Source organism: Danio rerio, chromosome 22 (genome assembly GCF_052040795.2).
Source record: "Danio rerio strain M-AB ecotype USA chromosome 22, GRCz13ab, whole genome shotgun sequence".
NCBI lineage: Eukaryota > Metazoa > Chordata > Actinopteri > Cypriniformes > Danionidae > Danio > Danio rerio.
This window is the reverse complement of record NC_141042.1, coordinates 751,223-770,000: the sequence shown is the minus strand read 5'-3', so window position 1 is coordinate 770,000 and position 18,778 is coordinate 751,223. Positions and strand designations below refer to the sequence as shown.

The 18,778-nt window shown below is 39.5% G+C and overlaps 3 protein-coding genes across 3 annotated transcripts in view; all 3 read right to left on the bottom strand.

Annotated features, from left to right (window-relative positions):
* The window catches only part of zgc:112334, a gene marked incomplete at its 3' end in the record, with an annotated part of 817,035 nt that overhangs the window by 225,845 nt on the left and 572,412 nt on the right, over positions 1–18,778 (bottom strand).
* The window catches only part of prkar2ab (protein kinase, cAMP-dependent, regulatory, type II, alpha, B), a 773,085-nt gene that overhangs the window by 225,843 nt on the left and 528,464 nt on the right, over positions 1–18,778 (bottom strand).
* On the bottom strand, positions 10,545–14,161 carry elf3 (E74-like factor 3 (ets domain transcription factor, epithelial-specific)). Its single transcript, XM_087303609.1, has 9 exons — positions 14,061–14,161; positions 13,831–13,973; positions 13,239–13,469; positions 12,687–12,833; positions 12,488–12,598; positions 12,309–12,395; positions 11,831–11,944; positions 11,551–11,746; positions 10,545–11,437 (listed from the first exon to the last, which is right to left on the bottom strand). Exons 2-9 carry the CDS (start codon positions 13,964–13,966, stop codon positions 11,332–11,334), a joined length of 1,128 nt encoding a protein of 375 aa, XP_087159735.1. The 5' UTR covers positions 13,967–13,973; positions 14,061–14,161; the 3' UTR covers positions 10,545–11,331.

The following is an 18,778-nucleotide window of genomic DNA, read 5'->3' as shown; positions in this document are numbered from 1 at the left end:
AGTAAATTTATGAGATTTTACCACACCAAAATGTCATTTATTTATTATTTACAGTGTATGCACAGCACGTTCACCCCTCACACATATATGGAGCTATTATTTTATATACAGTAACATATTTGTGCAAATACATTAGATTAGTCAGTACTAAAGACAAAACTAGAACTAATCTAACAAAAACTGAAGATCACAGTCCAAAAATGAGCTAGTGCACTCAAATTAATATCTTGGGGAAATATTGAATATAAATATAAACAGGAATTGTGTCGTGTTTTAGCATATTTATTGGTGTTGATAGGGAGTACAGAAGAAGGTCAGTGTATTCGGTCACTGATATCAACATCAATAAGGGTGTCATAAACACACGTTCATATCGCGGGTGCGCGTGACCCGAACTGTGTGCGCGCGCTTAATCATTATGCGCGGGATTTAATCAAAACATTCGAAGTTACAGATCAACTTCATGAAGAGCTGCTGCGCGCGCAGCTGTGTGTGTGTGTGTGTGTGTGTTTCGCTGTCATATTTGCGGTGTTGCTCAACTGTGGAAAAGAAGAGGTGCAGCTGTAATATTAACCGCCATTCCTTCAGTCACGCGGGCGCGCGCTTACAGAAAGGGCGGACAAATTTACCGTCTCTGAAAGGAAAACTGATAAAACTGGAGAGTTTGATTGATGGAGAGGCAGAAAGAGATCGGTTTACATTCGACAGACGAGATCAACCAGTCTAAGACAGCCTAAAAAAGCGCATTACAGGCATTTCAACAAGTCTGCAGGCTGAATTAGCTAATAAATAAATCACATTTAAACTGATCAAAACTGACATTTAACGCATAACAAAATAATTATGCCTTAAATAAACCCCGTATCACGATTTATAGAGTGTTTTCAACATCGATAATATTACTGAATGTTTTTGAACATTCTGTGCGATTATTTTCAGATAAACACACAGCTTAAGTAGTTCCGGCAGGTTTAGAGCGCATTACAGCTCATATCACTACACTGAATGAGTTATTTATTGTCAAAAATCACAGTAAAGCACAACAGAAAGAGGAGGAGATGTGGAAGAAACTAGTGCCACACACAGGAGATGTTAGAGGACAAAAACCTGACAAAATGTCAGAATAACAAATCCAGCTTGGTGAATTATTAGAAAATAATGCGCAGCCGTCATCCGTCATTCCTTGGGCCGGACAGAATCTGTGGACATTTTTTGTAAAAATCTGCCTATTTATGTGGGATGATTTTAGGAGTATTGTAACTAAAAACGTAATATATGAAATTAAAAATAATAAATTTGTAACTTTTATTTAATGTTTACAATGCAAATCCAATTAGATCCACTTATTTGGTAAACAAAGCAAGTTTATATCTACTAAAGGACAGAAAAAAGGACTTTACAAACTGTTTTGTAAATAAATAATACAAACATTTTAATATTACTATTATTATATCACAAAAATAATAGTGAAATTCATTTAAAAACAGAGTAAATATAAATGTACACACATTTACACAAGGAAATACAGACTCGATGACGGGCTAAAAACTGTGGAAATCTGCAGATTTCTGCACTCGCAGTCGCAGATTACGTGTGGGCCTAGTTATTCCTTACATATAAGAATAAAGATGCTAATTTATACTGTAATTAAAGCGGAATTTGTTCTGTATATTCATATAGATAACACCTTTTTAAAATTGTAATAATATTTCACATTTTTACTGTATTTTTGATCAAATAAATGAAGCTAGGATATGCAGTAAAGGACAGTTTGTTGATTGTTTTGAACATTCAAAACTTCAGAAGCCGTCAAAACGTGCCAGAAACCTCACCTTATCTGATGCGCTGTAATGTCGCTTTCTGTCAGTTTACCGTGAAATCTGCTGCTTTGACCTTTATGATGTCATATTTGAGCATCTGTTTATGAACTCGGCCTCTTTATCTTCATGACGTTCACAGGTTTATCAGACACTTCCAGATCAATAGTTCAACTTTTGAATGGGAGGAAGTCATTTTAATAATCTTTACTTGAAATATTACAATAGGCGACATGGTGGTTAGCACTGTGGCCTCACAGTAAGAAGGTTGCCGGTTCGAGTCCCAGCTGGATCAGTTGGTGTTTCTGTGTGGAGTTTACATGTTCTCCCCGTGTTGGCGTGGGTTTATGTGTATGTGATTAAGTGTGTATGGGTGTTTCCCAGTGATGGGTTGCAGCTGGAAGGGCATCCACTGTGTAAAACATGTGCTGGATAAGTTGGCGGTTCATTCCGCTGTGGGGACCCCTGATTAATAAAGGATCTAAGCTAAAAATAAAATGAATGAATGAATGTAATAATAATATTTTGTTGATAATTACAGAATAACAGAACATCTAAAGAAATAATAATAAATATAATAAGTAAAAAATATGAATAATCAAAAGTAATTTTTTTTATTGTTACAAAATTTAAACAATAATAATGGGGAAATGTTTTAAATGAAACAAATATAGTAATAAAGGAAATATTTGTAATTAGTTTAGAAATAAATATTAAAGTATTAAGTAAAAGTAATTTTACATATATTTTATATTTAGCAGATTTACTTTTTATAGTAAAAATATTATTAAGAATCGTAAATAGTAGCCATTAAAATAATAATAATAATCTGCAAATGTAATTGAGCTTTTATGATTATAGTAAAAATACCATATGTAATAATAATCATAATAACATAATGATTAACATTTTCTTGTTAATAATTCCACTAAAGAAATAATCAAACATTAAAAATAATAATAAACATGTAATAAAAAATTTGAACAACTAAAAGTTGTATTACAGACGATTAATAATAATAATAATAATAATAATAATACTGGTAATAATACTACTACTACTAATAATAATAATACTGATAATAATAATAATAATATGCAAAGGTAATTATGTTGATTTATACGGATGATATTATTAATAATGTGAGCTTTTATGATTATAGAAGCATATGTAGCTAATTATTAATATATTATAGTTTTGTTGTTACAAAATCTAAATATTAATAATAATAATGGGGAAACGCTTTGAATGAGACATTAAGTATAGTAATAAGAATATAATTCTAATTATTTTTAAAATCCAATAATGAAGTATTAATAATGAAAAGTTATTTTACATATTTTATATTCAGCAGATTTACTTTTTATAGTAAAATATTATCAATCATGAATAGTAGCCATTAAAATAATAATAATAATCTGCAAAAGTAATAGTGAGCTTTGATGATTATATTAAAAATAACATGATATGTAGTAATAATAATAATAATAACATAATGCTGAAAAAAGTTTTCTTGTTAATAGTTTCTAAATTAAAAATAATGAAACATTAAAATCATGTTAAAATTGAAATAGTAATATTGACGCAGAAATGCTTTGAATGAAACGTTAAATATAGTAATAAAATATATATGTAATTGTTTTAGAAATGAAATATTAAAGTATTAAGAAGGAACAGTAATTTTACATATTTTATATTTAGCAGATTTAGCTTTTATAGTAAAAATATTATTATAAATCATAAATAGTAGCCATTAAAATAATAATAATAATTTGCAAATGTAATTGTGAGCTTTTATCATTGTGGTAAAACTACATAATAATAATAATAATAATCAAAATAATAATAATAATAATAGTAATAATAACATAATGATAAAGTTTTCTTGTTAATAATTTTACTGAAGCAATAATCAAACATTCATATTATTAATAATAATAATAATCTGCAAAAGTAATTATTTGATTTATACGGATGATATTATTAACAATGTGAGCTTTTATGATTATAGTAACATATGCAGCTGTAATAATTATGCACATAACCGTGTGTGACACTGTACAGAGGGTATTATATTTGTGTGTTTCTCGGTCAGTGTGTGTGTGTGTGTGCAGATGTCTGGAAGTGATGATGATGAAGATATTGAGATCTGCTAAACGAGTTCACTATGATGAGAAATGCAGCAGCTGCTCTTCCTGTGTGACATAAGAGAGAACAATGATGCTCATTCCTTCATTCAGTCATTCATTCATTCATTCCTTTATTCATGTTTCTCAGCAGAGACTCGACTCTTCCTGAAAGACGAACACACACACACACACACACACACACACACACACACACACACACACACACACACACACGCACACACACTCCCTGTGTAATACATCTGAATTACATAATATACAACACACACACACACACACACACGCACACACTGACCGAGAAACACACAAATATAATACCCTCTGTACAGGTACAATACAGTAAACAGATTAAACCCTGATCATCATTCACTGATACTCCCAATCACCACAGCAAATCACCAGATGAGCCGTTCATAATCACAGTTATATTAATTATACTGTAAAATACTGCATCAAATATTTAATTATTTTTTTTAAATGTTGAAAAAAAAAACATATATATATATAAATGTATTTATTTATTTTACTTTTCCTTGGAGAAATGCTTTTTTATTATTATTTTTGTAAAGGTTTTTCACATTTATTATGATGTAGAGCAGTGGAGATTTCAGACAGGAATTAGGGAGCAGGGAGCGGGGAATGATCAGCATAAGACCTCGAGCCGGGAATTGAACTCGGGTCGCCGTGAGCACTTCTGTGCTGCATGTCGGTGCACTTAACCACTAGAATACTGGCGCCAACTTAATTACATATTTTTATTGTTGTGAGACAGCTCATATACTCAGGCCTGTCATGATGTCTATTTTTTGTTGCACGATATATTGATCGCACCAAAATATACACTGTGATAAACGATATTATTGTCATTTTAAGACAATTTCATGCCACTCGTCATTATATAACGCGAGAACAACAATATTGCATCATCACAATGCAGGGACACTCTTCCACAGAACACATCAGATTTCATTCTTAACAATATTGCATTTAATGATGGTCATCTGAACAGTTTAATCATCAGGCATTCTAAGTAAATACTAATAAATGTCAACAATAAAGTGAAGGTAAAGAGTGACAGAGGCTGCGACATCTGCTGCCAGATCTGTTTTCAGCTGTCAGACATCAACATGAGTATATACTGTAGTGATTTATAGTGAATACTACAGTGTGTTTAACCGTGCTGTAGAGCATTTAGTCATGGCCCAGCAGGCACACAGCATCATAAGACGTTAATATTCATTCATTCATTTCGGCTTAGTCCCTTTATTAATCAGGGCTCGCCACAGTGGAATGAACCACCTACTTATCCAGCACATGTTTTACGCAGCGGATGCCCTTCCAGCTGCAACCCATCTCTGGCAAACACCCATACAAACGCATTCACACTCATACACTACGGACAATTTAGCCTACCCAACTCCCCTATAGCGCATGTGTTTGGACTGTGGGGGAAACCGGAGCACCCGCCAACACGGGGAGAACATGCAAACTCCACACCACAGAAACACACACTGACCTAACCGAGACTCGAACCAGCGACCTTCTTGCTGTGAGGCCACAGAGCTAACCACTGAGCCACTGTGCGTGTCTTTTTTCTTTTTGTGTGTGTGTGTGTTTGTGTGTGTGTGTGTGTGTGTGAGAGAGAGAGAGAGTCTGTTTTGGTACATGTCTATTTTTATGCAGGTGTGTTTGACTTTTGTGTTTAGTATGTGTGTGTGTGTGTGTGTATTCAGTATGTGTGTGTGTGTGTGTGTTCAGTGTGTGTGTGTGTGTTCAATATGTGTGTGTGTCTGGTTTCTGTGTGGTTCATGTAATCCTGTAGCTCCGCCCACATCCTGTCTCTCCCGTTATGATCTCATCTAGATGATTTGCATAAGTATGCAGGGATTTCCCCGCCTTCTCCCCTTCCACTTCCAACTAAAATCCATGTAGATCAACAACCTACACACACACACACACACACCCACATTTACTCACACACATCGCAGAAACATCATGATCTACCCTGAAATTTCGCACATCATGACCATATACACTCACTGGCCACTTTATTAGGTACACCTCACTAGTACTGGGTCAAACCCCCTTTAGCCTTCAGATCTGCCTTAACCCTTGGTGTTGTAGATTCAACAAGCTACTGGAAATCTTCCTCAGGAGACTTTGCTCCATATTGACATGATAGCATCACACAGTTGATGCCGAAATGCATTGAGTTGCTGCCATGTGATTGGCTCATTATACATCTGCGTTAACGAGCAGCTGGACAGGTGTACCTAATAAAGTGGCCGGTGAGTGTATATGTTATAAAGTTAAATAAAATAAATATTCATTCATTCATTCATTTATTTTCTTGTCAGATTACTCCCTTTATTAATCCAGGGTCACCACAGCGGAATGAACCACCAACTTATCCAGCATATGGAAGGATGCCCTTCCAGCTGCAACCCAGTACTGGGAAGGTAAAATGAATATAATAATAATAATAATAATAAACACACACAGACTCATACACACTCTCACTCAATCTCAGACACACACATACGCTTAATGGACAGACGCAATACACACACGCACTCATGCACAAAACACACACAATCACTTACTCATACACACATTCACACACATATGCACTGTATAGATGTGTGTGTGTGTGTGTGTGTGTGAACACTGACCATCAGCGCTTCCGCAGAACAGCAGGAATGAAGCGACGCAAACAAACAAGACTCGACACGACTCCTATCTGATGCTCTTCATAAATCACCTTTCATTTCACACACAGCTAACATTACACACACACACACACACACACACACACCGCAGTTCTGCGTGAGCTTTGACCTTGAGAAAACACAAACATTACTATTAAACAGTCCTTGTGCTATTGTTGTGGGTAACGAATCATATTCATTCATTCATTCTTTCATTTTGGCTTAGTCCCTTTATTAATCCGGGGTCGCCACAGCGGAATGAACCGCCAACTTGTCCAGCAAGTTTTTACGCAGCGGATGCCCTTTCAGCCGCAATCGATCTCTGGGAAACATCCACACACACACTCATACACTACGGACAATTTAGCCTACCCAATTCCCCTATAGCGCATGTGTTTGGACTGTGGGGGAAACCGGAGCACCCGGAGGAAACCCACGCCAACACGGGGAGAACATGCAAACTCCACACAGAAACACCAACTGAGCCGAGGCTTGACCCAGCGACCTTCTTGCTATGAGGCGACAGCACTACCTACTGCGCCACTGCTTCGCCCCGAAATATATTCGATGATGTTAATTTTCTAAGTGACAAGTAACGTAACACAATACTTTAAAACAGTAATATTTGAGTTAGTTTTAGTTTAATTAATTATCTTTTATCAAAACAAACAGCTGAATTATAATGAGTGTTGAGGGAATGCAGGAACAGACAGAAAGCAACACGGCTCTGGCTTACATTTCTGCAGTGCTGGAAGTTTCTCATTATTCCAACCCAAACCCCTGATTATGTACCCCTGTATACATTTCTGGAGAGCGCCAAATATGTCTCAGGAGGTACTTTTTTGTTGCAGTTTTTGTCCACCAGAGGCCGCTGTGTACACTTTTCCAGATCACGGATTTCTCTCGCGAGTGCCGCTTGCGCCTGCTGTTCTCACGTGAATCCACCAGAGGCCGCTGTTGACTAACTGACTGACCGATCCCCACCCCCTTCCCTAAACCGAACCAACGGCGTTTTCTAAAGCAATCCAGAAAAAGAAAAGCCCTCACCTGATTTTTACCATGTTTTCAGATCTTACCACATTCTCACCCTGTTATTTACTTGTTTATTTTATCGTTTGTTTTTGTTTTACCTGCTTTCATGGAACCGTTCTTCACCAGACTCGAACCCTGTCATCATGGTCAACTCCTCACTGCATCTCAAGTGCGCCAACATACATGGCGAGCCACTGGGCAAACTGGTAACAGCGGGAAAGCCATCCATACAGAGGTTAGCGGTCAGCTGGTAGCGTAAAAAGGAACGGCGTCATACCTCCCCATTGCGTTCATTTTAAAGACGAAATGCAGCCAAACGTACTTCTGGCTACATAATTCCCCATCTCCAGAAATGTATACAGGGCTACGCTTTCAGAATGAGCCCGAGTTAGATTATTTTGAATACATGAGGAAAAGGAAAAGGGGATTATAGTCTCAATGCACACTGTTATTATATACTGCACTAATAAGACTAACAGCACATTGCTTTAAGTCAGGGGTGTCAAACTCAATTCCTGGAGGGCCGAAGCCCTGCACAGTTTAGTTCCAACCCTGCTTCAACACACTTACCTGTAGGTTTCAAACAAGCCTGAAGGACTCAATAAGTTTGATCAGGTGTGTTTAATTAGGGTTGGAACTAAACTGTGCAGAGCTGCGGCCCTCCAGGAATTGAGTTCGACACCTGTGCTTTAAACGGTCATTAATCTGTTTATACAGCATGAAGAGCTCTTGGTCAGGGAGTTCTCAGAAGATAGCATGCTCACACATTAGTATTGACTGATGTGTTGTTTGAAGGTCAATGCCTAAATGCGTTCGGTTGCTGCCATGTGATTGGCTGATTAGAAATTTGTGTTAACATGCAGTTGGACAGGTGTACCTAATAAAGTGGCCGGTGAGTGTGACAAACTGACTGAAATATGTCGTGAATAACTGACATTGAATTATTAGAGCATAATGCTATGCACAAGTTACAACGATTCCTACTCTGCGCTCAAAATCTGCCAGAACTACTTTAGCTGTGCGTTTAACAGAAAACATCCGCACAACTTAGAATGCTCATCAGCCAATCAGAATCAAGCGTTCGACAGACCTGTGGTATACCTGAAAATAACTTACAGTGGTGCATCCTAAAGTAACTCAATGAGCTTGAGTCGTGTCTGGATGCACCAATCCACTATTATATTTCTCTAAGCTGCTTAAATAGTGAAGTAAGGTACTTCAACAGTACTTCTAGTAAACTTACTATATAAGGTATAGTACTAGTATAGTACTAGTACATCGATATTAGTTTACTTACTATATAAAGTACGCTTAACATCGTGGCGGAGTGGGTGGAGCTGTAGCCTCACAGCAAGGTCAGTGGTTCAAGTCCCAACTGGGTCAGTTGGTTATGGAGTTTGCATGTTCTCCATGGGTTTCCTCTGGGTGCTCTGGTTTCCCCCACTGTCCAAACACATGCGCTATAGGGGAGCTGGGTATTCTAGATTGACTGTAGTGTATGTGTGCATGCCTCCAGCTTGGGGGTTTAGCATTGGGCTAACAACCCACCCCGTAAAACTTAGATGAAACATCAACATGGTGCGGCTAAATGTCAACTTCGATATAAACGGCCCTGGGATTAGGTATTACTCAAGTACACTTATTTTCGCACCATCCCTCCCAGATTTCCACCTTTATCCGTAGGCTTGGCTTATCAAAAACACAAGTGACCTGAATAACTGCCAGTAATTTCACCAGTGACAAAGGAGTGTACAGAAACCCTTAGTCATGATCGTCACGGTTTAAACTGACAATACGCCTGATGTTTACCGTGCGCATAGTTTTGTGTATTGTTAATAAAAATGAAAGTTTAACTCGGTGCACGCCTGCAACACATTCTTTTCGGGTTTATTTGTTGTGTTTAACCGGTTCTCCGGCAGGACCGGTTGCACACACACAAAGCATGGTGAAGGCATAGTGAAAGGACTCAGGGGTGAAACTTCTCTCTTTAGTAACGGCGGTCAGTAACGGAGATCATGTGACGGATTGTGTCAGATCAACACCTCCAGATTAGCCGTCTCAGATGGCCGTAATGCCAGTGTAGTTTAAATAGTTTCACGCTCATGAAAAGTCTTTTTGAGTGTTTAGCGCAGATCTCACAGGGATTAGATGATTGCAGATATGTGAGATTTTACAAAGAGCGATGGTTCTGTTTCTTTCGTTGTGCTTCAGCCGCATCTATTTGCATGTGGATGAAAGATTCAAATGTAATATGACATATACGTGTGTGTATTTGAATGCCGAACGCCTAAAAAAACAGCTGCATTGTGTGCTAAAATGCAAAACAAAACCCTCTATGAAAAACCAGACTACAGTCTGCTGCATCAAGCGGGAGTATTGCTTGTGAAAACGAAACCGCAAAACAAAAATTGAGATGCGGATTGACGTATTTGCTTTCGAGTTTTAGAATTGAAAGTTATCGTGCACTTATTTGCACAGCTAGATCTGTCTGAATGTCAGCGGGTTAAGTAAATAAAACAGCTCTTAAAGCGGTGCGTTTGAAGATAAAAACTCGTGTATTTTGTGGATGATGTTGATTCGCATAAATCCACTGAAATACAATTCAAATCGATGTGTTTGACGTTTGACCAGCATTTTAAAACCGGTTATGCTTCATGTATCTCAGATGTGGGAGATTTGTAAAAACTCTTGAACTTGAACACATGAAGGCATCGCATTTCAACACTTCAGTGATCTCTGATAAGGAGAGCAAATCGGCCAAACACAGAGCAAATGTTGAAGTAAGGTTGAGAGGAATGCAGTTAAAGAGGGCGAGGCGTAAATGTGAGATAAAGAAACGCTTTTAGATCTGAAATTGTATTTTATTTAGAAAAGTCATACAAAAAACAGCAAATACATGCCTTACAACAGCATACAGTCTCAGAGGGAATCCTCATACACATAATCCAGTGACTTCAAAAAAATCACAGAAAACAATTAGGAGTAATCTCAGGTGATATATCTGATTTGTACACGATTGACAATTATTATGAAGAATATATAGTTCATTTATATACAGCAGAGCGAATCTGAACGTCACCTTCACTTCAGGTAATCAGCTCTGACCAAAATACACATCAAACTTCATTTCCCAATACCAAGAGCCTTCGTAAAGCTTGACGTTCTCCATTGTGTGGAACAACCGTTGACTTAGACCAGGGATGTCAAACTGCAATGTGTAGTTCCAACCCTAATTAAACACACCTGATCAAGCGAATCGAGTCCTTCAGGCTTGTTTGAAACCTATAAGTGTGTTGGAGCAGGGTTGGAACTAAATGTGCAGGGCTGCGGCCCTCCAGGAATCGAGTTTGACATCTCTGACTTAGACTCTTTTAGTGGTGTAGCAATATCTGGACCAGGCTACGCCTGCGTGCCCTTACAACCAGACAATCGCCACTGTTTACCGGTTCATAAAACCTACTTTAGCCAAAACACTGGCTTACAGTTTCTGTGAAACCTTTTCCCTCTGGGAAGAGAGCGTTTCTAAAGGGAGGATCTTCAGAGCATCCAAGCTTAGCTTAAAGTTCCTCATTAGCAGGAGTCCAAAGTCTCTACATTTTTCCTGAAAGCGATCTCCGACGGTCAACTTTAATAACCGGTCTCCTCTATCCTCCAACCGGTGGAGTTCTTCCCGAACTTGTAAACAAGCCTCCGTCCGTCCACCCTCTCCAGAATCTCTCTCTTGTAGTAATACCTGTCAGAAAGAGCAAGAGTTTTGATTATTCTTCTGTCCCAGGCTCCACTGCCACAAACCCAGACTCCCCTATTGCTCCCAGGCTCCCCAGTGATTTTAGGATTGATTTATACCTCATGGCTCTGCTGAGCTTCTCGTAGGTCATGCTGCTGTTCTTCTTCTTCTGCCCCCAGAGCTGAGCAACAGCTTCAGACTTCAAGAACTTGAAGACGCCGTCCCTGCGGTCCTCCCACTTCATCAGCCCCTGGTTCTGCTCCGGGTGGATCAGGATATCCCGGATGAACTCCCACAGGTGGGTTCCTCTTGGAGCTTTGGGGGAACAGTGGAGTCTAGTTTAGTACACTGCATATGTGTGCATCAGGAGCCTCTAAAGGCAGAGCTCTGCGTACTCACCATGTTTGCTTTTCTTGGACTGAATGAAGTGATCAAATCCGTCACTATCCCTGAGCTTGGGAGGTCGTCCTCTGCCTCTCTTGGTCTTTTCTGGCTCTTGTTTTGAAAAGTTCTCTGTGGAAAGCAGACAATACAACTGAATGTCAGAGGTTTGTGTTTTGGGGTCATCCAGGGAACTCCCTTATTATTATGCTGCCCTAAAAGGAGCAGTATCTACACATTTGGTCAATATTGAGGTGTAAATCTACGTATATTAACTACAGAATCTGATCTGTTGTCAAAGCTTTGTGTTTGCGTAGATACTGTCCTCTGTAGGGCAGTATACTCGAGGAGCATCTTCCTGCAGAGTTTAGTTTCAGCCTGTGTGATTGTCAGGTAGTCCTGACGACACATGTCGGCCTATTCAGGTGAAACTCTGCAGGTAGATCGCCATGCAGGAGTGAGGTGGAGCAACTGTAGACGAGTGAGAGGAACTTACTGGAGCTGATGGAGTAAGGAGTCTCCGAGTATTCAGGGTCAGAATCACTGCTGTTGGACTCAGGTGAGCTCGGGTTCAGGAAGCTGCCTACACAGGACAAACCGAAGTACATGTTCAATAATGTTCGTTCACAGAGCGCCCTTGACCTGAGTTGTTTAGGTTTTAGTGGGGATTCTTACCAGCATGGGAACTCTGAAAGCTCTCCGTGAGAGAGTCGTAGCCGTGGTCACTCTCTGGGGTCAGCTGGCTGGTGTACTCATCGAAGTAGCTGTATTTGGCGTCTGAATTGTCTGCAACAAACAATTTTAAATGTTACTCCCAGTAGGGATAGACCTGCTCTCTGGGGGTTTTTTGTCTTGAGTGGGATTTGCGGCTCACCTGTTGGAATTGTAGACTGGACCACCACAGTTTCCAGCAGAGGCCCCAGGCCTGGTCCATGCATGGAGGGAAATGAGTTCTGCAGGATGTTGTCTAGTAGCTCAAACTCGGATTCGCTCAGGACGGTGTTCTCAGATAGGTCATTAACTAGGGATGCAACAAAAAGATTGTTAATGCATGCAGCCACCAAAAATCAGAACAGTTTACATCCTTAAGAGCGTTTGTGGATAAATTCAAAGCTGAAGTAGTTCAAGAGTGCATTACAGCTGCATATCACCCCGCTGAATGAGTTCAATCACAACTACCACAGTCAAAAATCACAACAAAACACAGCAGCAGGAGGAGATGTGGAGGACACTAGTGCTACACACAGGAGATGATTAAGGACAAAACAATGAATCCCTAACAGATGCTTTTACATTGATTCCAGGGCATTGAATTCTTAGTAAATCATGAGGTTTAACGGCCACATCAGCACCTCAGGTGTGTGTTACTTCCAAATAGTTCAACATCAATTACTAAACAGCAAGTTTATCTACAACAGTTACTCACCATATCTCGCCTTCAGGCTCTCCAGACTGTGGTGTAGCAGATTGCCCAACTCCGGCCCGAACATGCTCATCAGCGCTTCCTTGGATGTTGCGCAAAGTGTGAGCCCATCCATGGTGCAGTAGTTCAGATTCAGCAAGCCGGCGTCGAATCTGCTCTCCTCCACGTGAAAGCCGATCCACTCCAGAACGTTCTGCCTGCTCCACATCTGCGGGTTCACCTGGTCCCAGGAGCCTGCCGGAGAACGGGAGCACATTTAGCCTCAATCACACCTGACATGACGAGACGCCTCTAACAATAGAAGAATAGCCGCTCAGGTTTACTGTCTCCAGGGCCGCAGCTTCTGTTGTGTGTTTAACTATCGGTTGTGTTGACACCCTGCAGGTTTTGATCGCATTGTCAACAATGGCTGAAAGAGCCTAACGAAAGCATTCCTGCACGTCTGCTGCGGGCCCGAGTTAAACATTGCCTGGGTTAATTATTCACGAGGTCAGACTGAGGGATTATCAGCATGTCTGAACTCTCGTTTAGGTGATGGGAAACATCCCTGGCGAGGATGAGAGCCGTTATTGAGTGAGCAGGAGTGCACTCTTACCTAATGTGCTGTTGCTGTTGAAGGTGATCTCGGAGAGATGCGGTGGTCTGCACATGCTCAACAGGCTGGCCTGCGGCTCAGGGTACAGGTTGGCATTGGCGTTGTTGAGAATTAGACTAAGTTCGCTTGACGCCATGAGGATCCTGCGTGATGGAAAGCAACGCCAATTTAGAATTCAGAAATACACGTGTTTTTGTGTAGAAATATGATTTAAAATGCTGATTAGTTACCAGTTGTGGTGGTCAAAGATTGTTTTCCAGGTAAAATCCCAGTGTGAGAGCTGCGTCAGTAATAATCCAGTCAGTGAGAGATCTGCTTTAGCATTGAGCGTTCTGCTGCACCTGCTCCTCGTGTATTTATAGGGCTGAAATGGGCACGGCCAGGTATGGAATCGGGGGCGGGGCCAGGTGAGCACAGTCTCAGGGAGGGGGAATTCCAGCGAATGTCTCTCTCTCTCTCGCTCTACCACTCACGCCTCGGGTTTTTTTCCTCAGAATGGCTCTTCAGACCTTGAAACATGAACTTGAAACTTGACAAGGCAGCTAACATCAACCCAGAGATAAATACCAGCAAATAGTATACCACTGACACATTTACCATGAGAGTTCACACACACACACACACACACACACACACACACACACACACACTACGCATACTCCATTTCTTTTTCTTTCTCACAGACACACACCTGACATAAACCCCCAATACACACACACACACACACACACACACACACACATACACAAACACACACTCCCCCCAAACACAGACACACTGAACACCACACACATACACACACAAACACACACATACACACACACACACACACACACCTTACATAAACCCCCCAATACACACACACATACATGCACACACACACACACACACACACACAATCTTCCCAAACACAGACACACTGTACACCACACACACACAATCACAAACACACACACACACACACACACACAACTCATATGCACATGACAACACAAACACGCAATCACAAACACACTCACAGCCAACCCCAAAACATACACACACACACACACACAATCTTCCCAAACACAGACACACACTGCACACCACACACATACACACACAATCATTAACACACACACACACACACACAATCTTCCCAAACACAGACACACACTGCACACCACACACATACACACACAATCATTAACACACACACACACACACACACACACACACACACACACACAACTCATATGCACATACCAACACAAACACGCAATCACAAACACACGCACAGCCCACCCCAAAACATACACACACACACACACACACATACACACACACACATACACCCGCACACACACACACACACATACACACACATACACACACACTCTTCATATACACCCACCCCCCCTTCTTTCGCTCGCTCACACACACACACATACACACACACCTCATGCACATCCCAACACACACACATGCAATCACACTCACACACCTCAAGTACACCCACTCAACCCACACACCACCCCCCCCCCCAAACACACACACACTGCACACCAGACACACACTCACACCAACCATGCACACACACCTCACACCACCTATATTACACACACTCTTTCTGTCACACACACAGCACACCACACAAACACACGCTTCACACATGCACACAGCCCCTCCAAACACACATACACACACCTCACATCACATACACACACACACTTCATATACACCCACCCCCCCTTCTTTCGCTCGCTCACACACACACACACACACACACGCACACACACTTCACACACACATTGACCTATTCTCTCAACCCGTCCTGGAGGGATGAAGTCATTTCTGTCAATATTTACCATCTGGTGTGTGTGTGTGTGTGTGTGTGTGTAACAGGTTTCGGTTTGGTGCTGTTTCTGTGTGTTTATTTTGCGTCTCCACACATGGCTGAGTGCTTTAGTTGTAGATGTGAGGTGATCAACACTTCTCCGTCATTGTGAACTCTGAATATGGACGTTTTGAAGAGCTGGACTTCAGTGGAAGGGTTGCGTTGTGCAACACTGTTCATCATCAGAGTAAATACCACAGCATATTCAGCTATTACACACACTATAGCCATGTTGACACTTCTATTTTTGCACAATTGGAGCTATAAATAGCAGCGGTGTGTGATCCAGATTTAGGTTTTTCCATGTTATTCTTTTCACGTATTTTACTGCTGATATAACTGCGGACTTTTTTCCGCTTCTTGTCAACGTCACGAGAATGAGCGGTAAAGAAAAGACGTCTTGGAATGTAAATGAACAGGTTCGAAGAGAAATCAGACCGCAGGACTTTCCATGAGGTGTCAAACACACACACACACACACACACACACACACACACGAACTCTCTTAGCCTTGTTTAACGTGATGTTGATTAAGCGCTCGCTCTATAGAGGAGAAAGTGTCAACATTTTCAATCAAGTCAATCAGTCGTGAGTTTATGTAGCGCCACATTTAAGCCTGACATCGAGATGTGTTTTCACCAGTGAGCGACTCTATATGTAGTTTCACACTGGGTTTGATTGGACTAGGTCTGCATGATATTGAAATAATATCGTTATTGCGATAATACCATATTCAATATCCATATCGTAGAGAAGTACAATAAATTACGTTACATTTCATTGCTTATTTATGCAAATTTGACCAAATTGAGTTTATCGTCCAGTTAAGTTCAATTAATCATGAGTTTATGTAGCGCCACATTTATACCTGACGTCGAGATGCGTTTTACCAATGAACGACTCTATATAGAGTTTTATATTGGATTGGTTTGCGTTTGTATTGCAATAGCTTAGGTCTCCACAATATATCACAAAAATATCGTTATCACGATAGTAGTATATTCAATATCCACATCGCAGAGAAGTGCAATAAATTTATTTTATTTGCATTTCATTGCTTATTTATGCAAATTTGAACAAATTAAGTTCATTAAGTCCAGTTAAGTTTAGTCAATCATGAGATATCGAGCTGCATTTTCACTTATGAGCGACTCTATAGGATTGGTTTGCATTCGTATTGCATTACTAGGTCTGTATATCGGATAAATATCGTTATCGCGATAATAGCATATGCTAATCTTAACTTATTTATTGAGAACTTAATTTATTACACTTCTCTGTGATATGGATATTATATATTTTATTATCGCGATAACAGTATTTCTCTGATATATCGTGCAGACCTAGTAATGCTATACAAACGCAAAGCTACCCAATAGAGTAGCTCATAAGTAAACATACATCTCGATGCCAGGCATTAATGTGACGCTACATAAACTCATGATTGATTAACTTGACTAAACTTAATGATCCTAATTTATTGCACTTCTCTGCGATATGGATATTGAATATACTTTTATCACGATAATGATATTATTTCAATATATCGTGGAGACCTAATCCAATCTAATATGTAAGCAAATCATTCCAATAAGACAAATAAAAAAAACGTTTTGTAGTAGATTGGATTAGGTCTCTACGATTTATCATAATAATTTTGTTATCGTGATAATAATATATTCAATATCCATATCGCAGAAAAGTGCAATAAATTAAATTAATTTTATGTGCATTTTATTGCTTATTTATGCAAATTTGACCAAATTTAGTTAATTAAATCCAGTTAAGTTTAATCAATCTTCAGATTTTGCGATGCATTTTTTTTTTTTTTACCTATGAGCGTTTCTGTTGGGTTGGTTTGCATTCGTATTGCATTTCTAGGTCTGCACGATATATCGGTAAAACATCATTATCACAATAATAGCATACGCAAATCTTGATTTATTTATTGTGAACTTAATTTATTACACTTCTCTACCATATGGATATTGAAAAGCTATTATCGCGATAATAATATTTCTCAGATAAATTGTGCAGACCTAGTCCAATGCAATACAAATGCAAACCCACCCAATAAGTAAGTAAACTTGCATCTCGATGTCTGGCATAAATGTGGCGCGACATAAACTCATGATTGATTGACTTGAGTAAATGTAATGAACCTAATTTATTGTCCTTCTCTGCGATATGGATATTGAAAATACTATTGTTGCAATATTGATATTATTTCGATAAACCAACCCAACTACATATAGAGTCGCTCATTGAGATGCATTTTGGCCAATGAGAGACTCTATATATAGTTTCACACTGGATTGGATTGAGTTTGTATTGCATTGGATTAAATCTGTACGATGTATCGAAAAAGAATATTGCTATCGTAATAATAGTATATTCAATATGCATATAGCAGAGAAGCGCAATAAATTGCGTTTGTGAAGTTCAATCAAGTCAGTTAATCATGAGTTTCTGTAGAGCCACATTTATGAGTGACATCGAGATGCGTTTTCAAAAATGAGCGACTCTATATATAGTTTCACATTGGGTTAGTTTGCGTTCATATTGCATTGAACGAGGTCTGCACAATTTATCGAAAAAATATTGCGATCATTCATTCATTCATTCATTTTCTTTTCAGCTTAGTCCGTTTATTAATCTGCGGTCGCCTCAGTGGGATGATCTGCAAACTTATCCAGCATATGTTTTACGCAGCGGATGCACTTCCAGCTGCAACCCATCACTGGGAAACGCCCATACACTCTCATTTACACGCATATGGACAGTGTAGCTTACTGAATATTGTGATAATAGTATATGCAATATCCAAATCGCAGAAAAGTACAATAAATGAAGTTCACGAAAATCAAAAATCGATATTTGATTATCGCGATAATAGTGTATTTAATATGCAGATCCCAGAGAAATGTAAGAGTTTAAGTTTAATCAAGTCGAGATGCATTTTCACCAATTAGCGACTCTATATATAGTTTCACATTGGGTTGCTTTGCGTTTGTATTGCGTTGGATTAGGTGTGCACGATATATCAGAGGAATATCGTTATCAAGATAATAG

Coding starts and splice junctions, on each gene's coding strand:
- elf3 (XM_087303609.1), bottom strand. CDS start 13,966: ATGGCGTCAAGCGAACTTAGTCTAATTCTCAACAACGCCAATGCCAAC. Junction 12,834..13,238: donor GAGCCTGAAGGCGAGATATG/GTGAGTAACTGT, acceptor TTGCATCCCTAG/TTAATGACCTATCTGAGAAC. Junction 11,747..11,830: donor GTCCAAGAAAAGCAAACATG/GTGAGTACGCAG, acceptor GTTCCCCCAAAG/CTCCAAGAGGAACCCACCTG.